The sequence below is a fragment of the Herpailurus yagouaroundi genome, unplaced genomic scaffold (genome assembly GCF_014898765.1).
Source record: "Herpailurus yagouaroundi ecotype Mexico unplaced genomic scaffold, PumYag 141, whole genome shotgun sequence".
NCBI lineage: Eukaryota > Metazoa > Chordata > Mammalia > Carnivora > Felidae > Herpailurus > Herpailurus yagouaroundi.
In genome coordinates this window covers 31,066,641-31,094,021 of record NW_024412396.1, presented here as the reverse complement: position 1 = coordinate 31,094,021, position 27,381 = coordinate 31,066,641, and the positions used below count along the sequence as shown (strand labels likewise).

At 42.9% G+C, this 27,381-nt stretch overlaps 2 protein-coding genes and 1 long non-coding RNA gene across 6 annotated transcripts in view; 1 reads left to right on the top strand and 2 right to left on the bottom strand.

The window, feature by feature from the left end:
• Positions 1 to 3,882, bottom strand: part of SAMD4A (sterile alpha motif domain containing 4A) — a 218,021-nt gene extending 214,139 nt beyond the window's left edge. Inside the window, exons 1-2 of one of the 3 annotated variants that reach the window (XM_040477193.1) lie at positions 3,660 to 3,882; positions 1,796 to 2,420 (exon numbers count right to left, since the gene is read on the bottom strand). In XM_040477193.1, coding sequence (XP_040333127.1) covers positions 1,796 to 1,991 — 196 coding nt within the window. In that variant the 5' untranslated portion in view covers positions 1,992 to 2,420; positions 3,660 to 3,882. Of the gene's footprint in view, positions 1 to 1,795; positions 2,421 to 2,557; positions 2,751 to 3,659 lie in introns of those variants that run through there. The other 2 variants (XM_040477190.1, XM_040477191.1) reach the window with 2 other exon arrangements.
• Positions 3,883 to 4,458: 576 nt separating this feature from the next.
• Positions 4,459 to 8,541, top strand: LOC121031789 (uncharacterized). The gene is made up of 2 exons (XR_005790885.1): positions 4,459 to 6,494; positions 7,732 to 8,541. It is a non-coding gene; the product is annotated as an uncharacterized LOC121031789 (long non-coding RNA).
• A 13,280-nt stretch (positions 8,542 to 21,821) lies between these two features.
• CGRRF1 (cell growth regulator with ring finger domain 1) overlaps positions 21,822 to 27,381 on the bottom strand; it is a 30,015-nt gene continuing 24,455 nt past the window's right edge. For both annotated transcript variants that reach the window (XM_040477187.1, XM_040477188.1), the window contains exons 5-6: positions 23,510 to 23,617; positions 21,822 to 23,288 (exon numbers count right to left, since the gene is read on the bottom strand). In XM_040477187.1, coding sequence (XP_040333121.1) covers positions 22,968 to 23,288; positions 23,510 to 23,617 — 429 coding nt within the window. In that variant the 3' untranslated portion in view covers positions 21,822 to 22,967. The remainder of the gene's footprint in view (positions 23,289 to 23,509; positions 23,618 to 27,381) is intronic.

Here is a 27,381-nt window from a genome sequence, read left to right as displayed (position 1 = left end):
GAGACTTTTAAAGTAAGTGATTTCTTTCTACACCACACATTTAATGGCTTCACTTACTGAACTGCTACTATATGGGGAAAAGTCTCCTTTAACCCAAAGGGCAAGAATGTTGCTCCAACATTTGAGTCACCTGAAGATTCATTATTTTAAACAGTCCCTTCAAGCACTGAAGTCAAGCGTTCCACACAAATTACTGTACTTAAATCCCCTGCAGTCTATAACACACGAAAGTTTACATAACCTTGTTTGTCAAACCCGAGGAAACAATATCAAGCAGGTGAACCAGACTACCCTGTCACATCAAGCACAGAAGTCAAGAGAGCAGATCATCAGTCTTCCTAGTTATGCTCCCACACCCTTAGGAAGGAGCCTGGCCCTTCAGCTATTTATAAATGTGTAACTGAACAGAAGGGGCCCTGCCCCTGCCACCCTTGTAACAGGGGGTGCTGTTTGGGCTCTTGCTGAATCCCACGGGGGCCTGTGTGATCTGTCTCAGTGCGGCCTTCCACACCTGGAGGCACAGGGACCTCTGGGTGCAGCCCTGTCTGGTCAGGAAAAGGGCTGTGAGGATTTCCCGGCTCACTTCCAGCCTCTGATTCTATATATGGAAACAACCCATCCAAGGGTTTTCAGCCTCATGAGCACCACACCAGGGAGGAGGAGTAAGGAGGAGGCCAGCTCTCCTCTTGCTGCCCTGACCGCACACTCACTTTAGTGTCTCCCAGGCCCTGCTGCCCTCAACTGGACCTTGTCATCAAATGGCAGCCCAGACCTCTGCTGAGTCTCGCAGGCTGGAGGCTTTAACACGGAACAGCTGGAAGAGGACCCTGCATTCTTTTCTCTGTGTAAACACTGGGGGCTCTGTTCACCCTCCTGCTGCAGCAGGAACTAAAGAATTTCCCCTATCCAAAATTACAACGGACCTTGCCCCTACCCCCCATCCTCACCCCACCTCCCCACCCCAGGATATAATTTCAGTCTGTCACCAGCCATGCTAGCAAATAGAAAACTGCTGAACCTTTCCAGTACATTCATTTTCTATACTAGTGGAGAGGTCTGCAAATATGAAACGATTCTGTTATATTCAGTAAAGTTTTCCAACAAAAATATGAAGGACCCTGATTCATGCCTGCTCTCTACCGAAACCCTTTCTGTAAGACCGTTTCTACAAGATCCACATCGACACGACGAGGTCGTGATAAAGAAGTATAACCTCATAGTATACAAACTGCGAATGTAGCGTCACCTGCATATTAGTCTGAAGACAGAGCTCTGAAACTGTAATATCCATGGGGAAAAATGAATAATAAAATTGAATTTTCATGTATCCTTCATACAGCCTAATCAAAGCTTGGCTCTCTGAAGGGCAGCCCGGGTTTCTTCATGTGTTGCTGAAATCCAGAGAGCCACGTTGCCCAAAAGAAGAAGGAAAAAAAAAAAAAAAAAAAAAAAGCCCAGAAAATCCAGACTCTACGTGACCTGACTTACTTATTTCCCAGGAAACTGCATGAGAGAAAAATCAATCATTCATGCTACCGTGGCTACCACACGGAATGGGCTGAAGGAGTTGACAGTGGGCAAAAAACCAAATCGGCCAGCGGAGGTAAGTGGGCGCAGGGTCTGGGGGTGGGGGGGGGCAGGGAAGGGTGACATGCCAAGGGCCCCGGCCCGCGCCCTCGGTGTACCCGCTGGGAGGCGGCCGGGGGCGGGGCCCAGGCCCGAGGCTGGGAAGCAGGAGGGGATAGGGGAAGGAGAAAGGGGGGAACAGGAGGGACAGCGGCGGCCGCGCACTTACCGGGGCTGTTGGCCTCGCCTTCGAGGACGTGCAGCTCGGCGCAGTCGGCCAGCGAGTGCTCCAGGCAGAGCTGGAGGAAACGGGCCTGGGTCTGGCTCACGCGCTTAAGCAGAGACAGCAGCGCAACAGTCTGCTCGCACTCGTTCCAGCCCTTAAACCAGCCCGCCAGCACCCCGACCTGGTCGCGAAACATCATGGTTAGGGGGCGGCCCTCGGTCTACGAAGCCCCCTCGGCGCCCCAGCCCGCCCCGCCCGCCCCAAAGTTTGGCGGAGCCGCAGCCCCGCGGCCGCCGGAGACGCGTTCCCGTTCCAAGGTGGCTCCGGTGCCCGGACGCTGCAGGTACTGCCTCGGCTCCTGCCTCTCTCGTCTGGTTTCAGTTATGTTCCGGTGGTTCTGGCTGATTTCCCCAGAGATGATGACAGACAGTAGCACGGAAATGTTTCTTTTTAAAAAAATAACGATTAAAAAAAAATTCCCCACAAGGCACACAAACTGAAAGAATGCTCTTCCCCCCCCCCCCCCTTTCGCAGCTCCGGGATGGTGATTTCCGGCGTCCCGGGGTCTCTTCCCCGCTGGGCGGCAGCTCGGACCCTTCACACCCGCATTCCCGAGCGGCGATCACCACTGGAAGGAGAGAAAGGCTGCAGTGAGACCTCGGCCAGCGAGGGAGCGCGCCCGGGAAACGAGCGCATCAGAGGGGGCGGGGGGGGGCGCCCCGCTGGGGGTTTGGTCCCCTCAAATTCCGGCCGCCCCCTCCGCACCCGGATGCGGGAGATGAGCTATTCCCGTTCCGGGAATGGCCAGAAGCCTCCTTCCCAGGTGCGGGAGTAGACCCCACGGCTTCCTGTTGCTGCCTCTGCGAACGGCTGGTGCTCCCTACACACACCACCCGGGGTGGCCTCGAGGGCTGAGCCTGCAAACGCCAGCACCAGCAACAGATCTTCCTCGCGCGGAAAACTTGCAATGCGGCTGCGAAGGGGCGCGGGGGTGGGGGTGGGGGCTAATGCAAAACAGAGGCGGAGGCAGCGGCAGCCCGAGTTCCTTCCTCCTCCTCCTCCCCCTCCTCCCCCTCCTCCCACTCCTCCTCCTCCACCTCCTCCTTCTCTACCTCCCCCTCCTCCCACTCCTCCTCCTCCACCTCCCGGAGAAGCAGCCGAGCGGCTGCAGCTCCATCTACAGCAACAGCCAGCATCTCCGCCGCCAGGCGCCCCTCTGGATTTAGGCCGTGAGCAGCCGCGGCAGCAGCTCGAGACAAAAATAAACTCCCCACCCAAAGCTCCGTGCCCAGCGGGCGGAGGCGCAGCCCGAGCCCCGGCTCCCCCGCGCCGCGCCTCTCCAGCCCACCCGGGAGGTCTCCGAGGGCCTGCTTTGCCCTGAGCGATCAGATGTGTGCGTGCGTGTGCGTTTGTGTGTACGCGCGTGTGTGCTTTAGGCATTCTGCCCCGGCTGCCACCGCCTACGGGCGGGTCCGGCCAGCCCAGCGCCTCGCCCGCGCTTCCCAGGCCGAAGGCGGAACGGCTCCAGGCGCGCGCCGAGCGCGGAGACAGCCGGAGTTCGAAGCACTGCTTCCCCCGGCGGGCAGGGCGGCTCCGCCGAGACTGCGGCTCAGCGCCGCCCGCACACGCCCCCCAACGACCGCAAAGAAGAAAGTTCAGCTTCGGGGGCTCCCCCAGTCCTATCCCTGTCCGGTGGCGGCTGGCGGCGGAGAGAAGAGCCCAGCGGCCAACCCTCGAGGGGCCGCTCGCTGCCGGCACCCCGCTTCCCGCCTCCCAGAACTTCTCGAGTAGAGGGGGAAGTCTCTTGGGAGGATAACCCAGTGACCGGCGGGTCCCCTGCCGCGGTCGGAAGGGTGGGGGCGCTCACCTCGGCGCGGCTCATCCCGGCGGCTCGGGGCCCCGTGCGCGGGTCGGGGGCCGAGGCGGCTCTCAGCGAGGGTCTGGGCGCCCGGAGCGCGGGCTGCGGGCCATGCCGTCGGGGCGGGCGGCGCTCAGAGAGTGCGGTGCTGCGAGTCCGGGCCGCCGCCGCCGCCGCTGCTGCCGCCTCCAGTGTCGGCTCGCGGAGGACTGAGCCGCCGAGCCGGAGCTCCCCACATGCTACTGATTAACATACACCATTACATCATGGGCTTGGCAGGGAGCGCCCGAGAGGGGGGAGAGGAACCCGGGCGGCGGCGGCGGCACGCGGGGGGAGTCGAGGGGAGGATCCCCGGACCCCGCGGGCGACGGGGGTGGGGGGGCGGATTCCTACGTGGGGACCAGAAAAGGGGAGGGGAGCGGAGAGGGAGGAGCCGGATGGCGCGGAGGGGTCGGGTTGGAAGAACCGCCCGGCGGAGGGAAGAAGTTTGGGGAAGGGGAGGGGTCCGAGTGAATTCCTCCCCGGCAGTCTGAGAGTTCTGGAGGGGTCGGGGCCCTCGAGTCGCCCGAGCGCTGGCAGTAGACGACTCGGAGGGCTCTTGAGAGGGGGCGGTGCTGCCACCGGCTGCTCGTCCTTGGGAATGTGGTTCGCCGACTCGAGTGACCCCTGAGTCCTCCTGGGGCCCGGGGGTGGCAGATCTGTTTGCCCGGCGGGCGGTGGAGACGTGGGGTCCCTGCCGCGGGGGGCGTGGAAGGGTTCCGGGGGTCTCCGAGGCCCAGGGGCGGTGCACTGAGCTGGGCGTGCCTGGGTGCCGGCCTCCTTCCTTGTGGCCCTTGTCTAAGGGTCCCGAGAAGTGCCTGGCCTAATCACCCCTCACCTGGCTCTGGCCTTGGCTGCCCTTTGCTCTCGTCGGCGGCCTCGCGGGCCACCCGGCCCCCCTCTTGGGCCTCTCTCTCCCCTCGGGAAGCCACCCGACCTCTGGGACCAGCCTGGGAGCTCTGCCTGAGTACTCTCGTGTGGAGTGGGAGAAGAGCGCCGCCCTGGGCGGCAGGAAGGCGAGCGAGGCCACCTGTCAGCGCGTCGGAGTCTCCAGCCTGGGCGGTTGACCTGGACCTGGGCAGTGCGCGAGGCCGAGGCCGTGTCTGGGTCAGTGTTCCACCGGCGCGGAAGAGAATAGCGGGGTGCGGCGGCCAGTGGAGCAGCCTAAGGTGGGCTGGAAAAGCGCCGCCGGGTATGGTCTCCAAAGTAGAGGGTTAGTAGTAGGGGTTAAAAATCCCCTAAAACCTGAAAATCGCTGTACCTTCTTTTATCAGGTGAATATTCACGGGTGGACTTGATGGCCAAATCCGGGCTATCTCCGTGTTTTCAGTGAAACACTGAGCCCTTGAACACTTTCTCCAGCAACTTGAAGCTTTGTTTATAAGAGTACTTCTGAGAAACCAGTGAAATACGTGCTTCAGACCCAGCCTTCCCTACTCTCGTGAACACAGTATTTTTGAGGATAAAGTATTTGAGATATTATTCCACTAATTCACACTTCCGTTTTTCAACTACAGCATATGATATGCCCCTGGAATTTCAATCTTTCCTTCCTTCCTCAAACCTAGTTCCTGCACCTTGTACTCTGTGTCAGACACGTGACAGTACCTAACCCTCTGTTGGGGGTATCGAAAGGTCTTGTGGGGCTGCAGAAGTTTAGAGGTTTTCGTTAAAATAGGATATGTGAATAATTGTTTAAGATCATTATTAACCAGCCAGGAAAGGTATCTGCATAATTTAATGACTGTCTTCCCAAAAATCGAGAATCCTAGGGTCAATGTTTTATTTTTGTTTTGCGTTATTATTATAGAGGCAGAAAATCTTGTCATAGCATTTTCTCCAAGACATTACTGTCAATTAGCTAGTCCTTAGTAATAACTAATATCGGGAAGTGGGAAGGAGAGTTCCAGCACAGTCTACCCTGGTATATACTTTGCTATCAATGGCAGCCAAAGCAGAAGTTCTCCATCTGGAGCCTTTGAAAGCCCTCAAGAATGATATTTTTTTTTTTAAGTGGAAGAAACATCAGTTTCATTAACGTATTTATTGTCACCTGCAGATTACTAAAGGAATAGTAAAACTAAAAAAAACCAAAGCCAACAAACCTTGAGGCAATCTTCAAAAATTCTAATGCTGAAGAAAGAAAATACTACCACCTACTGGAAAAATGTAGTTCTTACAGCAGCCTTGCTGTAAAAGATCTTGATTTAGTTAATTTTTGAGCTACTTTTGAGAAATACAAAGATGAGCAGGAATGAGTTACCAGTCCCCCTTGTTTTTGTGGGATGACAATACTCGTGATTTCCCATGCCTCTGGGCCTTTTCTCTGTTAAGACAGAGAATATAGATAAAACCCAGTGAGGCTGCTTCATTATTCCTCAGAGTGAAGTCAAGACTCTGAAGGAAGGAAAGGAATACTATCAGCTAAATATATGTTTGTGTATTAAATGTGGAATTTTCCTATATGAACCTGTATCCAATTTTTATGGATAATTAAGAAGTAGCTAACAAGTACTAAAGGTTCACACCCCCTTGGAAAAGCAATGAAAATATGAGATAGAGGACATTGTTGTTATGTCTGTGTTCACTATTTTTTATTTAGTCATTTGAAAAATACCTATTGTTCACCTACTTTATGCCAGGCAGTGGGTTAGGCAGTGAGTACACAGAGCACAGGTACTGAGTCCATCATGGTGTACCAAACAAAAGATAGATCAGAATATCAAATGAATTCACATTCTTTTAACATTCTTTTGTTTTTCTCCTCCCTAGACTCTGCAAAGGAAAGAAATTAGTGTTTGCTCGGTGAGTAATACTTTTTATCAAATAACTCAAATGTTCAAATGTTTCAAAGATGACTAAGTCCAGCTAAATCAGTGCTATGTTTATAAGTCACTGCTTAAGAACATGTTTAGGTATTGTTTATATCAATAAGCTATCTCCAGGAGCCCATGTCTATGGATTTTAAATTCATAGTTCTAGGAGTAATAACATAAAACAAGAAAAAGTGTATTAGTTATAGAGACATTAGAACAAGTGATCTTTAATTATTTGCTTTATTAATTAGCAAAAGTGTTAGCAGTATTAAAATCTGGGGGTGCCTGGGTGACTCGGTTGAGCATCAGACTTTGGCTCAAGTCATGATCTTGTGGTTCATGAGTTCAGGCCCCAGGATGGGCTCTGTGCTGACAGCTCAGAACCTGGAGCCTGCTTCGGATTCTGTGTCTCCCTCTCTATCTACCCCTCCCCGCTCACACTGTCTCTGTCTGTCTCAAAAATAAACATTAAAAAAAATTTTTTTTGACTAAGTATTAAAATCTCCACCAAAGGGTGAATGACAATGAATATTTTTCATTAATTCAATCATTTAATAAATCTATATTGAGCATTTATTCTGTGTCAGGTTTAAGATAGATGTTTAAGATACAATGTTTGAGATACATGGTGTTTTCTATCTAACATTTTCTATCAAACATGGTGTTTTCTATCTAACATTACAGATGGCGTTTTCTATCTAATATATATATATATATATATATATATAAAACCTTACATATAAGTTATATGTATAATTTTTATTTAATATGTAAATATATTTATACATAAAATTTAATAATAAAATAGTGATAAATAATTATAAAATAAATAATAAAAATGAGGAAAGAAATAAAACTTCATATATCCATTATATATTAAAATATAGATTTTATTGCATATATGCATAGAAAAAGGTGTTGAAAAGATTTCCACCATGATGGTAACTACTGGTGATTTCCCTGGATGATGGAATTACTGAGGATTATTATCTTGTTTCTCTATATTGTCTAATTTTTCCACCATACATACAAAAGTTAAAACAAAACACTGCATAAGCTCAAAACAACTGACTAAAATTAAATGTAGAAAGTATTCTGAAAAAACTACACTGTAAAACTTAGTTCTTCAACTCCTAATAATTGTTTAGGAGTCTGTTTGCTTCCTCCAGGGTCTTGTCCTAGCCTCATTACTGTGCCTCATGGCCTCAACATTCTTGTCTTTCCAGCCCTTGGTTCAGACACTTCCTGTGGTTTCTGAATCAACATTGAATACATTCCAAGCTCTTTGGCCTGAAATACAAAGACTCCAGCATTTGGCCACTATCTGCTGCTCTGGACTTTTCTCCAGAATTTCATTCACTAATTCATTCAACAAGAAGTATTTATCTAATATAAATCACTGTGCAGGGCAAATGGAGGATACAAAAGTCGAAGAGAGGGCATGGTCTCTTTAATCTCTAGTGGAGAACATAAAGTATGGGGGTGTGCGTGCGCACACACGCACACACACACATTTCACTGAAAGGTACAGTACACAGTAGGTCTAGGGGAAGATTGCACACAGTGTTGAACAATACCAGAGGAGGCAGAAATTCTGCCAGAAATTTCAGAAATACAGTAGGCATCTGGTGCCTTATGTGTTGGTGCTCATTGGATAGTTTCAACAGAGATGGGCAAAATTTTAGGAATCTATCCTACTGCAACTATAGCATTATTACTGTAAGGTATACAAAAATATACAAGAATGTTAATTTCAGCATTATTTATATAGCAAAACACTAGACTGCAGAGTAATGTGTGAATAAATTATCAAACCTCCATACTGTAAGTCTTATACAACTGTTTTTAAAAATGAGTTATAGTTGGAAAAAATGCATCAGAAATATGATAGATTGATGGATAAAGGGATTATAGGTAAAGCAATATGTGATAAACATGAAAAAAATGTTAATTATAGAATCTAGAGTGTATAGGTATTAAGCATTCAATTCTTCCAATTTTTTTGTATACTCATGTGTATAATAAATTGTTGGGGATAAAAATGATGAGTCAAATTTCTATGTATTGGCCTAGAAATAAGCATTTTTTAAGTCATAGAATAATGTTTATGCTATGATTCTGTTTTTGTGGTTAAGAGATCCAGTTCTAAAGCAAGAGTCCTGAGTCTTGGAACACAACCCTATCAACTGACTAGCCATTTGACCTTTTACTAGTCACTTCCCACTCTGTGCCTTAATTTCATTGGTAACAAATCTACCTAATTGTTATGAGTAAATAAGTTAATACATTTAAATTTCTTAAAACAGTGCAGGCATATAGTGTTGGATAATATTATTAAATATGATTGAGAGGAGAAAGGTTATGTGGGATGGCAGAGAGCAAACAAACTTTTGTGTCTCTCTGTAAATATGCTATAAATACAAATACACATATTTGTATGAGAATGTTTATTTGTATGTTTGGTACAACCCCACGAGGGAACAATCAGACAAATCCAGAAAGAGGGATATTCTCAAAGACAACTGGTCTGAAAAAAATGGTGGAAGGGCTGTCCTAGATTAAAAGAGACAGAAGGCATATAACAACCATATGCAATGTGTTATCCCTTATTGCCTCCAGGCTTGAAAAATTAGCTATTAAAGACATTGGGGGACAATTGGGGATACTGATATTGGTATTAGGCGATTATTATTAGTTATTAGTTTTGTTAGATGTGACCATCGTATTGTGGTCATGAAAGAGAATAGTTGTTTTTTTTGTTTGTTTGTTTTTAAAGGATATTCATGCTGAGGTGTTTGGGTGAGGGGTCAAGATGTCTGCAGCTTAGTTTGAAATTGTTTAGCAAAAAGGTACATGGTTAAAATGTATGTGGCAAGTGTTGAACCAGGCGGTGAGTATAATGGGTGCACACTGAACTATCTTTCCGCATTTTCTGTGTGTTTGAAATTTTTCTTAATTAAAAAATTGAAAAATAAAGTTAAGTATTAAGGTTTTAAAAACACAGAGATGGGGTTTGTGAACACCATTTGCAAAGGCAAGGAGATGTGCAAGTTCATAGTAAATGCTGTCAATGCTTTGGCGTTAAGAACAAAGGTATGAGTTGTAATAATATTAAACTTGACTGCTGTGTTTCTCAAAGTGGGAGTCCATGAACCTTACACCTCAGAATCACCTGGGAGTTTATTTTAAAAGGCAGATCTCTGAGTTCCTCTGTAGGTGTAGTGAATCAGGGGGCGCCTGGGTGGCTCAGTTGGTTGAGCATCTGACTCAGGTCATGATCCCAGGGTCGTGGGATTGAGACCCATGTGGGGCTCTGTGCTGAACATGGATGGAGCCTTATTGAGATTCTCTCTTTCCCTCCCTGCCCCCCAAAAAGATGTAGTGAATCAGAATCTTAAATCTTAAAGTTTCCATGTGAGTCTCAATTAGAGTGTTTACTAAACTTCCCCTGTCACAAGATGAACGTTGGCTGTTTAGTACCATACAGATTCCCAGGCCCCTTGCCTGATAATTCCGATTCTTTTGGGCTGGGACTTGAGAATTTGTATATTTAGAAAATGTTCTAGGTCATTTTGTGATTGGATCAGTTTGGAAAACGCTAAGTTAGAAAACTCTGAAGAACCTCAAAGTAGAGTTTCCTAAGCACGCTTGGTAAGAATCACCTGGGCTGCTAGTAGAAGGCACTCATATTTGCAGCCCTCACCAAAACCTTCTAAATTAGAATCTTCTGGGAGTGGGCCTGGAAGTCCATGTTTCTATCAAGAGCCCCTGGTGATTCTTTTTTTTTTATATGTAAATATTTTATTTTATTATTTTTTTTATTTTAGAGAGAGAGCATGTCCGCAAGTGGGGGAGAAGGGCAGAGGGAGAGAGAGAGAGAGAGAGAATCCAACCAGGCTGAGAATCCCAACACTCAGCGAAGAGCCGGATGTGGGTCTGGTCCCACGAGCCTGGTATCATGAACTGAACTGAAATCAAGAGTCAGATGCTCAACTGACTGAGCCATCCAGGTGCCCTGGTGATTCTTAAGATCAGACAAGTGGGGAGCATCAGTGCACAGGTGTACAAAGCCATCTGAAGGGACGGCCTGTTGAAGCGGTGGGAGCAGCAACAGAAGCATTAAGAGGAGAGGTCCCGAGCGAGCTCTCACTAGATGAAAGATAGCACTTTTCTCTTCTTGGTGTGTCATTCGGGTCCATCTCTAAGTGTCCTAGTCCCCACATTCCAGTTCCAAGAATCTGGATAGAGGATGTCTTCCCACATGGAGCAGCTACAGATGAAAAGGTGCTGGTGGGGAATGTGTGGATTTTTGGAAGGTAGAGTTGTCATGCAAATTAATACTCGGCCATGCCAGATATATGCCAAAATCTCACAAGCTTGCTGAATATATGTCAACCCCTGATAGACGAATTCTTTTTTCTTAGCCTGCAAAAGGAAACGCCTGATGAATTCGTACGGTAAGGACGTCCCTTTGAATGATCCTAGGGAAATACCTAGACATCTCACTTCAAGCAGTTTTATACTCTACTTTCCTGTGAAATTGTGCAACGTATGTCGACAAAGAGGAATATCTGTCACTGAAATAAGGTTGTCATAATGGTAGAGTGGACTCTGAGCCAGACACCCTGGAACTATGCCCCGCCTGATTTCACCGGCTGCCCCTTCTTACCTCATTTCATGCTGCATCCCCACCCCCCGCCTACACTCAGTTCCTCAAATGTGCCAAGCTCATTCTCTTCTGGAGGACTTTGCACTTACTATTCCTGGAGAATTATGTCTTTCTGGCTCCTCATCCAGCACTTCAAAAGGCTGACTCCTCCCTCAGGTCTTAGCTCAAATGTCACCTTCTTAGAGAGGCCTTTTTAGAGCCCACTATCTAAAGCAGAGGCCCTTTCCTTACAGAAGCATGTACCACAACGGAACTTGTATTGCTTGTTCCTGATCTCTCTCCACTCACCAGATTTCCAGCTCCACAAGTGCAGGGACCCGTTCTTTCTTATTTATCCTCAGGACCTTCAGTACTTTCTAGGACCTGTCACCCAGAAGTGCACAGTAACTATCTGTGAGTTGAATGAATGAATCTCGGGGTTGGAAACTCCCTCAGAAGACTCTGGGTCCAGTGCCCCATCCTGTACTTAAATACCCTATTACTGTGTTTTGAGACCCAGTCCATGAGCATACTTTTACCTAAACTGCAGTAAAACAAGAGTAGCAAGAATAACATATTCTCATTTTTTCACTGTTCCAAATTTATTCAGCTTCAAGGACTTTACTCTGTCTGACATTATGCTCTTCCTGCTTGAGGGGTAGGGGAGGTTTTAAAGTATCTTATAGTAAATGATAGTAATATTGGGCTATTGATATCCTTATTTGGAGAAATTAAAAAAAAAAAACACAAAACTTGGTGACTTTAGCTGGTCTCCTGGTTTTCCTGGCCCATGAAATTCAGAAGTCTGCACCCCTCTGCATTCAGAGGTCACACCCCTCCATCTAAGTGGCCGTTTCGATGACCTTGGAGTGGCCATTGGCATTGATGATTAAAATGTGCTTTCTGTAAGTACTTGGTCTGTCCCTCTGTAACTTGCACCCATGGCAGCCATGGACGTGCACCTGTCAGCTCCTTTTCAAGGGTCTGCCACAGGATGGTGTTGCCAACACCAGCTGCTGTCTCTTTGCTCAGGGACACCCCATCCACTTAGTGGAGACTTTCTCAGGACTATGCTGTGGTCTGAGGCCCTTCCTCCTCAGTCCTTCTTTCCTCTCTGTTTTCACAGTCCTGGTCTGAAGGCTCTCCCTGCCTTGTCCCACTCCCTCCCCATTGAACCTTCACAGGTATTTCCCCCAATAAATAGCGTATACATCTAATCTTGGCATCTCCTTGTTGAAGGACCATCCTAAACAGACATACTATCCCCTGGCTTCATGTGACCCTAGGAATTGGACAAGGGACTCCAAATGTGATCTGACCGGCTGTGCAATCATGGAGAGGGGACCATCCATCTCACCACCCATAAAATGGAGAAAATTCTACTCATCTTACAGGGCTGTTGTGAAACTTGAGTGAATAGCACATGCACTGCCTCCCAGTGCCTGATGCCCAGTAATGCAATGCCTGTCCCTACCCGACCCCACCCCCGTCACTGTGAGGCTGCGGAAACTCTCTTCAAAAGCTGCTCTGATCTATGAAGAAACATTTTATAGGTTCAAGGGAAAAGTGAACAAAAGTATAGAGTTTTTGAAAGTTGTACATTTTGAAAGAGCTGAATGAAGGTCTCCTCGGGTTATAAATGTGTCGTATCAGACAATCTCATGTAAAATGAGCTTTAGTGCAAATTCTAACTTCCGAAGAGCAGACGATTAGGCAGTCATGTGAGTGGAATGGGATGTAGGTGAGCTAGAAACAGAGGTGCCAAATGGAGGCATCCGTTTCCTGGTCAAGAGGGATGAGTCCAGGTGGTTCTCAGTCCTCGGTCCTCAGAAAAGGTATACAACCGCTGATGTGCATGCTGGTGAGAGTAGGCTGTTCAGGTCGAGATGTAGAGAAGGAATTAGCAATGGTTAAGTGTCAGACTTTGGCTCAGGTCATGATCTCACAGTTTGTGGGTTCCAGCCCCGCATCAGGATCTGCACTGGCAACTCAGAACCTGTAGCCTGTTTCGGATTTTGTGTCTCCCCCTCTCTTTGCTCCTCCCCCGATTGTGCATTCACTCTCTTGCGTGCTCTCTCTGTCTCAAAAATAAATAAACTTTGAAAAAAGATAGTGTGAACCAGGGGGCACCTGGGTGGCTCAGTTGGTTAAGCGTTGGACTTTGGCTCAGGTCATGACTTCACGGTTCATGAGTTCAACACCACATCCTCTTTGGATCCTTTTGGATCCTCTGTCCTGCCCGCCCCCCTCAAAAATAAATAAACATTAAAAAAAAAAGGAAGTGAACCAAGTCGATATCTGCACCAGATAGAACTGTATTTGCCACTAGGATCTAGTGTGCTTCCTGAGAAGTAGGCACAGCTATTCTGCATTAAAGATACTATTTAGGGGGGCTGATTCAGTCAGTTAAGCGTCTGACTCTTGATTTTGACTGAAGTCATGGTCTTGAAGTTCATGGGTTCGAGCGCTGCATTGGGCTCCAAGCCAGTGCAGAGACAGCTTGGGATTCTCTCTCTCTCAAAATAAATAAATAAACTTAAATATGTATATGTATATACGTATGTATGTGTATATATATAATTATGTATATTATGTATATACATATGTATATGTGTATATATACATAATTATTTATATATATATATATATATTATTTAAGGGCGCCTGACTGGCTCGGCTGGTGGAGCATGTGACTTTTGATCTCTGGGTGGTGAGGTCAAGCCCCACAGTGGGCATAGAGCTTACTAAAAAAGATGTTATTTAAACATAAGTGCACTGCTGGCTCTCATCAACTTGTTAGGAGGCCTGAAAACAACTGGCACATTACTTGGCACATAGTTAAGTACTTGATAAATATTAATTTTCCTTCTTTCTGTGCCTGGATTAGAGTGTGTTCATTTGGTTACTTTACCTCTTGGGTCTGCCTCACATGGAGACATGCTCTCTCAAAATTCGTGCAGTAAGGCCTAGGACAGCCTTGCCAGGCCTTGAGTCATTATCGGAGGGAATAAAGAGAGAGATGTGGAGGAAGGAACCGCAGAACTGGTGACAGATGGAATGCGGGAAGGCTAGAGCGGGAGTCAGGTTTGCTAAGATAGCAACAGTGAAAGGCAAGCTGGGTGAGGCCCAGGAGCCGTGGCTTGGGGAGACTAACCTTGAGTTCAAGTCTCCTTAGAGGAACCTCAGAAACACCTGTGTCGGCAGGGGCACACACTAGGGTAGAGAGTGGGGTTTCATGAGCCCAGGGCACGGTGGTAATTGCCTGCACCGGCTTCCCATATCCCTAGTACATTTTCACATGGGGTCATGGCCCCATCCAGGCCAAAAGCCGAGGTGCTTGCCCTCCCCCCCCCCCCATCAACCTAGCCAGCTGAACCTCAGGTAAGACAGTGGGACTCTTGAGGAATCTGGTTTCACTTTTCACTAAAGTTCTTATTTCTCTTGGGATAGCTTTCAAATTTCCTTCAGTTCCTCAATTTAAAGAATTCTTCTGGAAAAAAAAAAGACTTAAAAAAATTTTTTAATGTTTATTTTTGAGAGAGAGAGATGGAATGTGAGCAGGGGTGGGGCAGAGAGAGAGGGAGACACAGAATCTGAAGCAGGCTCCAGGCTCTGAGCTGTCAGCACAGACCCCGATGCGGTGCTTGAACTCATGAAACACGAGATCATGACCTGAGCCCAAATCAAGAGTTGGATGCTTAACTGACTGAGCCACCCAAGGGCCCCACCCTTTTAACCATTCTTAAGTGCAAAACTCAGTGGCATTAAGTACATCACATTGTACCATAAATCCCTACAAACTATTTCCAGAACTTTTCATCATCCCAAACTGAAACTATGTAGCCATTAAGAAACAATTCCCTGTCTCCCATTCCCTCAGCCCTTGTTAACCAGTAGCTACTCTGTCTCTATGATTTGCTTGTTCTGGGGACCTTACAGAAGTGGAATCACACAATGTTGTCCTTTTGTGTTCTGTCTCCTTTACTGAGCATGATGCTTTCTAAATTCATCCATATTGTGGTATGTATCATTATTTCATTCCTTTTTAAGACTAAAGAATATTCTATGAAGAAAACTTTTATGACAGCTTTCTCTAGATGGAGTTAAATAAGAAGGAGCTAACTCTAAGTTTTAGAACACTTAGTCAGGTATACTACATTTTGACTGATTTCTAAACAATATAATTCAAACCAATTAACTGGCACAATTATTTAAATAAAATATAAATATAAGCAAATTTTGAACCACAGTTTCAAACACAAATGTAGATGGATTCACATTTCTTAAAAATAAACAAATGTATGAAGTTTTAATTATAGTTTTTTTTACAATAAAGCATCTCACAAGGTGTCATAGATAAATTTTCAAGTAAATATAGTCAGAAGATTAAATGTAAGCATTGCAAAACTACTCCTGTTTACAGGATTTATATAGGTCAAAATTGTAAAAGTGGGACATTAGGCCTTTTGGAGGGATAAATTGTCCCAGATTGGCATAAGAGAACGAGAGTAAAATCACTTGTCCCAGAAGTCATCAAATCTTTATTGTAATCCTGGTTATTAATTTCAGAATTACCAATGTCTTTTCCACTAAAAGTGTGATTGAAATGTGTCCACAAGTTTGATTAGTTGAAAATTTAAAATGTACAAAAGGGTCATATTTCTACAATCTAATCAAAGGTCAGACTCCCCTTCCCCAATATTCTTTTAAAATTTATTTAATACTGAGGCACCTGGGTGGCTCAGTCGGTTAAACATCCGACTCATGATCTTGGCTCAGTTCATGATCTTACGGCTTATGAGTTCGATCCCTGTGTGGGGCTCTGTGCTGACAGTGTGGGGCCTGTTTAGGACTCTCTCTCCCTCTCTCTCTCTCTCAAAATAAATAAACTTTTAAAATTCTACTTAATATTATCTTTGTCTATAGATTTTGTGATACTTGTGGTATTAGTCAGCTTTGTTATATTTGTAATTTGTTATAATTTCCCCCAATACTCTCTGCAGCAACCCCTGTATGATAAGAACAATCCCACCAGTTCTGGCACCAACAACTTTCTCCTAACCAGGTGCTACTGTTGCCCAGGATATATTTGATTTAATATTGATTAGTCCAACATTTTCCACATCCTTGGAATATTCCCAGTCAGAACAGTTACGAGAAAACTACCTGGTTACATTTTTTTTTGCAAGGCTTTTCAAAGCGTTTCTTAAGCTAATGTTCATTATACGTCTTCTGGAGAGTATAGTCCAGGGCAGGCCCTAAATTTACTTGAGCCCAGAACCCATCCTTCATGGGGCTTGTCGTACAGTGTTGCCTAGACTATGTTTTGGGAAATGCTGGCTCTGATAATAGGCTCGAGAAGAGCAACAAAAATGATGAAAGAGTTTTTAAATTGTATCTACAGTTCAGTGATGAAAAACCATGTGTTTTTTCGGACAATGTTGTCCAAGTGTAGTCACCTGACTAGCATGTAAGAGCACAAGCTTCAGGCAAAATAAAATAAAGCAAAACTGAATTCAAATCCCAACTCTACCAGCTAGTAGCTGTGTAATATGGGCCATTAACCTGTTGGTCTCCGTTTTCTGTCTACTTTAGTCAATTGAGCCAGGATGATGGGAGGTAATTGTATCTAATTGTCTCAATTAGAGTATAGGCAGGAGACAAAAAAACACAACGGTTATTTTATCAGAGATTATTAACATAAAAGTTGTTGACTGAAAAGTCAAACGGAAAAACATGAAGGTATTTCAGAGGTGGCAAATTTCAGCAGTAGCAATTGCAGAAAGCAGCTACCATCCCCCAGGGCTAGAGAAACATAGTAAAGTAGTTGGGATTATAAAGCCTGAGAGGTGTGGAAGAGGGGCCTCCGGGAGCCGAACTACTCAGACTTCTGAGGAGGGGGTGCTGCTGGGCTGGGGCTGGTGTCCTGAGTGGGAAGACAAGAAGGCAGGTTTGGCAAATGTTGGAAGAACTGCAATGGAGATTCACCTGCTGCTCCTGGAATCAACCACCACTGCCAGGGAAAGGAGGTAGACTGAGGTAATGCTTGAAAAAACAGGAAGCCCACAGGAAAGAAACAGGAAGGAGTCTCCTTCCTGCCAGTCTCCCTCGACTTGCAAAGCTTTATAGGCAGCCCGCGGGTCTACAGAGTCTTACCCCACCATCACAAAGTGGAGAGAAGGGTGGGTCTGGAGCTGGGAGGCAATAGCTTAGTCACTGGCACAAACACAAAGTGCTCAGATCATAGAAACTATATGACAGCTATTCCTCCTCCTCCTAACCTGGCTAATTGGCTCAGTCCTACACCTGGTACAAATTTGCAGAATTTCTGTAGGACGTAGCTGTGATAAACACAGAAGAGATTGAATGCTAGAGGTTCAACCAATTAAATAAAACAAGTAAGGTAGGTATAATGTCACATCTTCAACTTAAAATGTCTAAACTCTTGGTTTTGCCCACCCTCTTCCCCAGATGCTTCCTCCCTCAGTCTTTTAAAAGTGCAACTCAAACAAGGTCACCCCCCTACTTTGACTTTTAGTATCTTCCCACCGCATAGAAGACAGTCTCAGCTCCTGCCACAGCCAGTAAGGCCTGGCCTCTCTCCAACCCCATCCACATGGCTCCTCCTTATTTATTCAATTCCAGCCACACAGGCCTTCTCTCTGTTCCTCCAACACCCAAGCTCTTTTTCACTTTAGGCCATTGCATTTTTTGTTTCATCCTCCCAAGCACCAGGCTTACCACCACCACCACCAAATGACTAGTTTCCTAATAGTCTCTGGGCCTTCTATCTTGACCCCTTGTCCCCACCAACATACCAGTTCTTTCACCACATTCAGCTAGCCTTCAACGACTCCTCTTCACCTTCATGATAAAGTTTAACTCTCATCAAGCCCTTGCTGATCTTGCCTCAGTTTATCCAATGATACCCACTCCTGCCCCTCTTATTTAACGTAGTACTAGAAGTCCTAGCCAGAGCAATTAGACAAGAAAAAGAAATAAAAGGCATCCAAGTCGGAAAGGAAGAAGTAAAACAGTCTCTATTTGCAGATGATGTGATATTATACATAGAACACCCTGAAGACTCCACCAAGAAACTGTTAGAACTAATGAATGAGTTCAGTAAATTTTCAGGATATAAAATCAATATACAAAGTCAGCTGTGTTTCCATAACTAAAAATGAATTATCAAAAGAGAAATTAAGAAAACAATCCCATTTGCAACTGCATTGAAAAGAATAAAATACATAGGAATAAATTTAGCCAAGATCTTCAGTCTGAAAACTATCAGACATTGATGAACAAAATTGAAGAAGGCCATCTCTGCAGACTCATTCCCTCTTTCTCCTTCTTACTCTGCACTCCAGCTAGTCTGAATTATTTCCATTTCCCTGAACATAAAAGGATCTACAAATGCTGTTCTCCCTGCGTAGTCAACACCAAACTGTCCCTCGGGTCCTGGTTTTCTGTCACTTCCTCTAGGAAGCCTTTCCTCATCCTCCAAGTCTGAGGTAGCTTCCTCCATAAGCTCCCATAATATGCTCAGCTTAAGCCTATCTTAGCACTTACGACTTTGCCTGTTTACTTCTCTGTCAATAGATTAGAAACTGCCTAAGGCATGAACTGACCTGTTTATCTGTGTATTCCCATTGCTTTGCACAGAGTTTGCCATTTAACGGATATTTGCTGAACAGATGAATGAATGAATCTTAAAGGTATTGAAGACTCATTGCAGTTATATTAAACCGAGCAATAGAATCCAATTTGCATTATAGATATCAGTATTAAAGGTGGTTTGAAGTGTAGCAACCTACAGAGTAGTGTAGAAAAAATATTGGAAGTCATGTTTATTTTCATCTGTGTGAGAAATTAAGTTTTACTAATCTTGGAATAGGTGCAGAAAATGTCAATAACATAAATAAGTTTTGAGGATGGTTTGGAGTTTGAAATGGGGAAAGTCTGAAGATGGGAAAATCAGGATCAAGATGCTATTACAGTAATCCAGTTGAGAATAAGGATCTAAAGAGTTGGTAAATTTTTGAGTAAGGGAATGTGGAGTCTAGGGTAACTCTTATGGTTCCAGCTTGGGTACAGTGAATGGTAACAGTTGGTGAACCTGAGAGCACATGTCTACCTTTCCCATTAGATTGTTGCTCAACAGAGTCCAGACTCTCCTGTTCCTGTTTCTACTCCCAAAACACTGTTCATTCATTCAATCACTTATTCATTCAACAAATACTTGGAAGGCCTATTTTGAACTAGCTGCTGTTCTTGGTGCTAGAGATAGAGGATCAACAAGATAAATGCAAGTCCTTACTTAGCCTTGTGGAATTCACTTGGATGGGTGTTGAGATACCTTACCTCTATACTGTTTGTGGAGAGTTTTTATCATGAATGGATGTTGGATTTTGTCAAGTGCTTTTTCTGCATTTATTAAGATGATCTTATTATTTTTATCCCTCATTTGTGAATGTGGCGTGCCACATTGATTTGCATATATTGAAACATCCTTACATCCCTGGAATAAATTTCATGTGATCATGGGGTTTGTTTTACCTATTGTTGAATTCAGTTTGCTAGTATTTGTTGAGGATCTACCTGCAAAAGAATGTAGCTGAACCCCCTCCCTCACACTATATATAAAATTTAACTCAAAATTAATCATAGAACTAAATGGTAAAATCCTTGGAACAAAATATGAGTAAATCTTTGTGACCTTAACTTGGGCCAAGTCTTCTTAGTTATGACAACAAAAGCACAAGTAACAAGAGAAAGAATAGATACGTTGCACTTCATCAGAGTTAAAAACTTTTGTGCTTTGGGGAGCCTGGGTGGCTCAGTCGGTTGAGCATCCAACCAGCTCAGGTCATGATCTCATAGTTTGTGGGTTCAAGCCCTGCTTCAGGTTCTGTGCTGACAGCTCAGAGCCTGGAGCCTGCTTCAGATTCAGATGTGTCTCCCTCTCTCTGCCCCTCCCCGCCCCCTCTCTCTCTCTCTCTCTCTCTCTCTCTCTTTCAAAAATAAATAAAAATATTAAACAGAAAAAAAAAACCAAAAACTTTTGTGCTTCAAAGGACACCATCAAGAAGGTGAAAAGACAGCCCAAAGAATGGAGAATATTTGTAAATCATGTATCTGATAAAAGAGTTCCATCTAGAATATAAGCTTTTACAAGCCAATAATAAGTCAACCCAATGGGCAAAGGATCTGAATAGGTATACAAATGGCCAATAAACATTTGAAAAGATGCTCAACATCATTAAGCCATTAGGGAAATGCAAATCAAAACCACAATTATACTGTGAATGGTGGTAGGCTGTAGTGAGGAGAGGTACAGTTTAATGAGTATAGTTTCAGTTTTGCAAGATAAAAAAGTTCTGGAGATTTGTTGCACAAGAATGCAAATATACTTAACACTACTAAACTGTACATTTAAAAATGGTTAGGATGATAAATTTTATATATCTTTGGAAAGTAGTCACTAATCTATATAAGCCAAATACTTTCTCTAACAACGCATTCAAATACAATGCTTTTATGGATATTCCCACAAAATGTCACTTATTCACTGCTACTGGAAAATGCTGAAATAAGCCTTTAGGTGTCAGTGCACTCGTTTTTACTTGATTACCTACCAAATTATTCATATTTATTACTACCAAGGGCAGGAAAATCAATTACTTTAGTCACAGCAAGAGGAGATAAGGGCAAATCATCTTTAAGAATTATAAAAAATGATGGGTGAATACCTAAACAAAATGTGGTATATACATACAATGGAATATTAGTCAGCCTTAAAAATGACACAAAAGGACAAATATTGTGTAATTCCATATATATGAAGTACCTCCAATAGTCAAAGGGTGAAAAGAGAGGGGATGGGGTGTCAGTATTTAATGGGTATGGAATTTCAGTTTTGTATGATAAAAAAATTCTGAAGATGGATACTGATGATGGTCACACAACAATGTGAATATACTTAAGGTCACTGAACTGTACACTTAAAAATAGTTAAAATGGGGGGTGCCTGGTTTGCTCAGCCAGTTAAGCATGACTTCGGCTCAGGTCATCTCCTCTCACTTTGTGAGTTTGAGCCCCATGTTGGGCTCTCTGCTGTCAGCGCAGAGCCTGCTTCGGATCCTCTTTTCTCTCTGCCTCTCCCCCGCTTGTGCTCGCTCTCTCAAAAATAAATAAACATTAAAAATAGTTAAAATGGTAAATTTTCTGTTATGTATATTTTACTACAATAAAAAAATTATGAGGAATGGAGAAGATTGCAGGTGGAATCCATCGCATATGAGAAAGCAACTATGTCTTGGACAGATCTGTGAAGAGAAACAGGATGGCTGACATGGGCAAAATGATCTCTGAGGAATTCCCCAATTTTCACCCAAGTGAGTTTCCCAGATGAACTGTTGGTAGCTGACTGCGGCAGACTTTTAATGGCCCTCCTTCCAGTGGTACCGTTGGAACAGAGCTCAAGGAATTTCTGAGGTGGGATATGCTGTCAGTGCTCCTTGGAGGCACAAATACTTAGGGGTCAGAAGTCTTGCCTGATGCTTTGTAGCCCAGACCCCCAAAGGAATCTGGCCCCTAGAACATATTTATTACATAGCTATTGAACAGAGACAAAAGTTTGATTTGGTGTATACAATGGAGAATAGGTAATGTCTTTTTCAGAGTGTTGTATTTGATTAAAATGAAATGACATTATGTAAAAACACTGATACAAAGATAAGGCATTATTCTAATACAAACAGGACAAAAAAGTCTTGAAAATCTCCCTGAAGTTCAGTTTATTTGCTGTGATCTAATTTCTTAGTGAACTGAAGATAATTTCCCCTGAAGACACAGAAAGTTCTGATTTACCTTTTTCTTCGTCATCTTGGAAAGCATGGGGGGATGGGGCTTTTTGCCTATCATGTGACTGTTCTGAAAGATATGGGTTTATGTGGAATAAAAATACGCTAGAAAAAAATAGTTATTTGTTTCTCTTAGCAGTTTTTCTGGATCCAAAACCTCTCCAGTTTTGGATGGATTTGCTATGCGGGAGGAAATCTAAGGTAAGGCATTACGAGTCTCACAGATCTTCCCTGATAGGTCACATTCTGCTAACCTAATCATATTTGACAATTACCTTTAATTAGCCAAGAAATTTTATTATATGTTTGATATATCTGCCTCCTACAGATGAGTATCATTTTAATCTATGATATACTGAGAACAGTCAAGAATTGTATCTTGCACTTATGATTTAAGAAGCTATATTAAAATTAAGACTTGTGTTTATGTGACTATAAGGAAAATTAAAAACCATTACATGGATATTTATAAAAACTGTTATTTTTGGAAAAGTTTTAAAGTTGGAAGCCCTGTCCTACTCCTTTATAAAATGGGGAACATACAATTACTTTAGGAAGAATTCAATTTTTCCCAAATTCCACTCCAGATTATGTCAAAGGCAGAACATCCAGAAATCTTGAGGCATTTATCTCCTCAAATTTTAGATGAATTGCTTTTAAGATTTTTCCTAATCAACATTATATGAAACCTTCTAGCTGATAAAAGGCCAAACATTTACATTCTTCTCAAGAGTTGAATGAATTTTTATGTTATCAACACAGATGGTATTCCAGTATTTACCATAGTGAACAGGAAGGAATTAATTTCATCATCCATGTACCATACAAATATGAAGTTAAAATAGAATTTTCATTGATGGTCAATACTGTAGATTCCACGTGACAATTAATTCCAAGAACACAAATTCGACATCTTCAGTGGAAGGTGTATTTTTCAGTTTTAACAATACTCTCAAAGAGCTTTCAGTTTGTCTTTCTCTTGCTCCTTCTGACTGCAAAGTGCAAAAGATTCCTGCACAAATTGCCTGCACATAGGGCACTGCTGAAAATACCTAACGCAGCCGTCACACAAGCACGTGTGTCTACACGGCAGAAGCACCCAGTTCACAGTCCCGTTCTGGCAAACAACACAGTCCTTGCTATTCTCCTCAGGGGGCTCCACTTCACTTTCAGACAGTCCAGCCTTTTCTAGCAAACTTCGGTCTGTGGTTTTTTCTCCTGGAGAGGAATTGCTGGAGGGAGTGGAGTTACTATTTGCAGACATGAAAAGTTGCTGGAAACCAAAGAAACAAGTTTAAGGATAAACACAAATGACAATTACCTTTTAATTATGACTGGGAGTCATAAAAGCTGCTAAAAATTTGTGAGTTAGCAAACCCAGTAGCAAACAACAGCTAACTCTGTGACTAACTGAGAAACATTATCTCTTTCTAAATAGTCATTCTTTGAAACTCTGCAAACAAAAGGGACATAGAAAGATGACAGGGTACTTACCTTAAGATCATGAAATTGACCTTGAGCCAGGAGTAAATATTGATATAATATTCTACAGGAAAGTTTATAAGTCTTATCAGGAATATGAATTACTGACACCATGGAAATCTAAAATAAAAATTAAATACCAGTCAGTACTTACATTATTTCATAGGCACATGAAATAAAAATAAAAGGTTGACAAATTGGAAAACTTACAATATTTTATTTAAATCACAGTCATTAAAAAGGATCAACTGCTGACCAATATTTCAATAGTGGCAATATTTTTGCCAGAGTTATTTTTAGTTATATTCAAAATTATAAATTTAATGCCATCCCAACAAAAATACCAATGAGCTTTTTCATAGAGTTATATGAGTTAACTCAAAAATTCTCATTGAAAAATAATACATAAGTATAGCTAGGAAAATACTGAAAAGAAAGCTGTGGGGAGGACTGAGCCCAGTCAGATATTAAAACATACTACAAAGCTTCTAAAACTAAAATAATATGGTACAGGCACATGAACAGACAGGTGGCTAGAACAGTACAGTTCAGAAACAGACCCAACTTTTTGTACAAGTATGATAAAGGTGGGATCTGAAATCATTGGGCAAATAGTCTTTTTAATGAAAAGTACTGGGACAACTGGACAGCGGTTTGGAAAAATATAAAATTATATGCATTTCTCATAATCATACATACAAATAAACTCCAAAAGCATAAGAAATCTAATTGTACAAAAGAAAAAAAAAAAACTGTGCAAGCACTAGAAGAAAAAATGTGAATTCCTTTTTATTCTTGGTGTAGTAAAAGACTTTCTAACTATGACACGGACCCAGAGGCAGACGCATTTGACTGTATAAAAATTGAAAACTTGTATACCAAAAAGCACCATAGGCAAGGTCAAAAGACATCTGAAGAACTGGAATAATATTTACAATATCCCTAATTTATGAAGAACTTTTAAATACTGATAAAAAGCAACCAAAAATCCTATTAAAAATGGGCAAAAAATATGAATAGACAATTCACTCAAAAAATATAAATATGGTCCTTAGCCATATTAAAAGATGATGGTGTGGAATTGGCCAGAGATTCCATCTCTCCCTCTCTCTCCCCCTCCTCCACTCATGCTCAAGCTCTCTTTCTCTTGCTCTCAAAAGAAATAAACTAGGGGCGCCTGGGTGGTGCAGTCGGTTAAGCGTCCGACTTCAGCCAGGTCACGATCTTGCGGTCCGTGAGTTCGAGCCCCGCGTCAGGCTCTGGGCTGATGGCTCAGAGCCTGGAGCCTGTTTCCGATTCTGTGTCTTCCTCTCTCTCTGCCCCTCCCCCGTTCATACTCTGTCTCTCTCTGTCCCAAAAATAAATAAATGTTGAAAAAAAGAAATAAACTAAAAAAAAAAAAAATCTTCAATTTCACTCACAATATGACAAAATACAAATTAAAACCACTGAGATATCACTTCTCACTCATTGGATTAATAGATTTCAACTGTTTGTTAATATACTCTATGAAGAAATAGTTACTCTCATATATTGCTAGTGGAATGTATAAAAAAGAAAAAAAAAGGTACAATTCCAAGGGTATAATCCCAATGGAGGGGAATTTGGCAATATGTAACAAAATGACATACCCTTACACCCTCCAACCACACAACCTCAACAATATGAAAATACATATGCACAGATTATTCAATGCAAGATTATTTGTTATTGCACAATACTGGAAATTATCTGAATGTCCAACTACAGGAGATTGGCTAAATAACTGTGGTACCCATACATCCTGCATACAATGGAGTGCTATGCAGCTGTGAAAAACAAAGTGAGGAAGAGCTCTATGAACTGATCTGGAGTGGTTTCCAGGAGATATTATGAAGTAAAAAAAGCAGGAACATGTTTAGTATATAAAGTGTGATACCTTTTGAGTAAGAGAGAAAATAAGAAAAAATATATACATGTGTATCTTCTCATTATTACAATCAGAAACATAGAAGGGATAAATGAGAAAACAATGAACTTGGTTATCTATAAGAATTGGGGTGTATAAGAATGGGAGGAAAGGATGAGAGCAACACCTGTGTACACCTCTAATTTATACAGTATTTTTTGACTTTTAGGAGAACTAATCTGAGTAATTTATGGACACAGAGTTTGACTATAAATCTTCAGGCAGAAAGTAAGGAGAGGGCAGTTGAGCACCAAAATAATTAAATTCAGTAATGAATTATAAACCACTGGGGGGAAAAAGGAATTCCTGAGGCTGTATGGATAATAAATAAATAAATGGGAGGTCTCTTGCTTATAGTAGAATACTGAGGGCTGATTGAAGGGCTGGAGTTGGAAAACAGTCATTTTTGCAACCATGATAGTAAAGATAAAATCTGGTAAGAATTGTCAATGGATATTATATCCAGGGGGAAATTCTCATAAAAACTGGAATATTTGCATGGTCTTAAAAGTGCCCCTCCCACACCAACTGCTTACTATTTGCAAGAGAGGGGAAAATATTGGAAGAGAGGAGAAATTAAATAACACCTTGCCAAGAGATCAAAATTAACATCACCGGGGCGCCTGGGTGGCTCAGTTGGTTAAGCGGCCGATTTCAGCTCAGGTCATGATCTCGCGGTCCGTGAGTTCAAGCCCCGCGTCGGGCACTGTGCTGACAGCTCAGAGCCTGGAGCCTGTTTCAGATTCTGTGTCTCCCTCTCTCTGACCCTCCCCCGTTCATGCTCTCTCTCTGTCTCAAAAATAAATAAATGTTAAAAAATATATATATTTTTACAAAATTAACATCACCAATGAGGGGAAAGAACTGCCCATGACTGGAAAGGTGCCACCCTGAAAAGCACACATCATCACCTGTGAAGTAGACTGGCTGAAAATGCACAACTCCAATCTAATCATGATGAAACATCAGACACACAAAATGAGAACTGTACTATTTTACAAAAAGGGTGCATGTGACTATACTCTTCAAAAATGCTAATGTCATGAATTGCATGGGTGGCTCAGCTGGTTAAACATCTGACTCTTGGTTTCAGCTGGGGTCATGACCTCAGGGTTCAAGAGATCCAGCTGCTTGTCCAGCTCTGCACTGACAGGGTGGAGCCTGCTTAAGATCTTTTCCCTTCTTCTCTAAGCCCCTCCCCTGATCCCATGCCATGCATGCACACACACTCTCTCTCTTTCTCTCAAAATACATAAGTAAACATTTTTTAAAAATACTAATGTTGTAAAAGACAAACAGGGTATGAAAATAGTTCTAGATTAAAAGAGGTTAAAGATACATGATAAACAGTATCTGACTCCAGACTAGAACCTGTACTGGTGGGAAAAACATGCTGTAAAGAAGACTGCTAAACCCACTGACGTATTGGAATATAGGTAATAGGTTGGATCAAATATTTTATCAATGTCAGATTTATAAAGTTGATAACTATGTTGTGTTTATATAAGAGAACATTCCTATTATCGGGAAATACACACTAAAATATTTAGGGTAAAGAATCATTCATACAACTTCTCAATTCATTTAAGAAAATACACACACATAGACAAGTAATGGTGCAAACAGTGCAAATGTTAATAATTAACAATAGGAGGTCTCGGTAAAAGGTATAGGGCTGTTCTTCTGCTTCTTTGTTTTTGCAAGTTTCTGAAATTATATCCAAAGAAAAAGCTTAAAAACAGAACCCTTCTATGGCTGTAAACATATAATATTGTTTATAGCTCTATCAGGATTTCATAATTTGGTTAATGATTTCAGAAGCTTGCAATACTAAATCAAAATGACAGGATTGGTAGAATGTTATCATCTCACATGAACAATCCTGCCATTGGATTTAATACTAAAAGCTTCAGAAGCTACTATCATGCGAGTTATA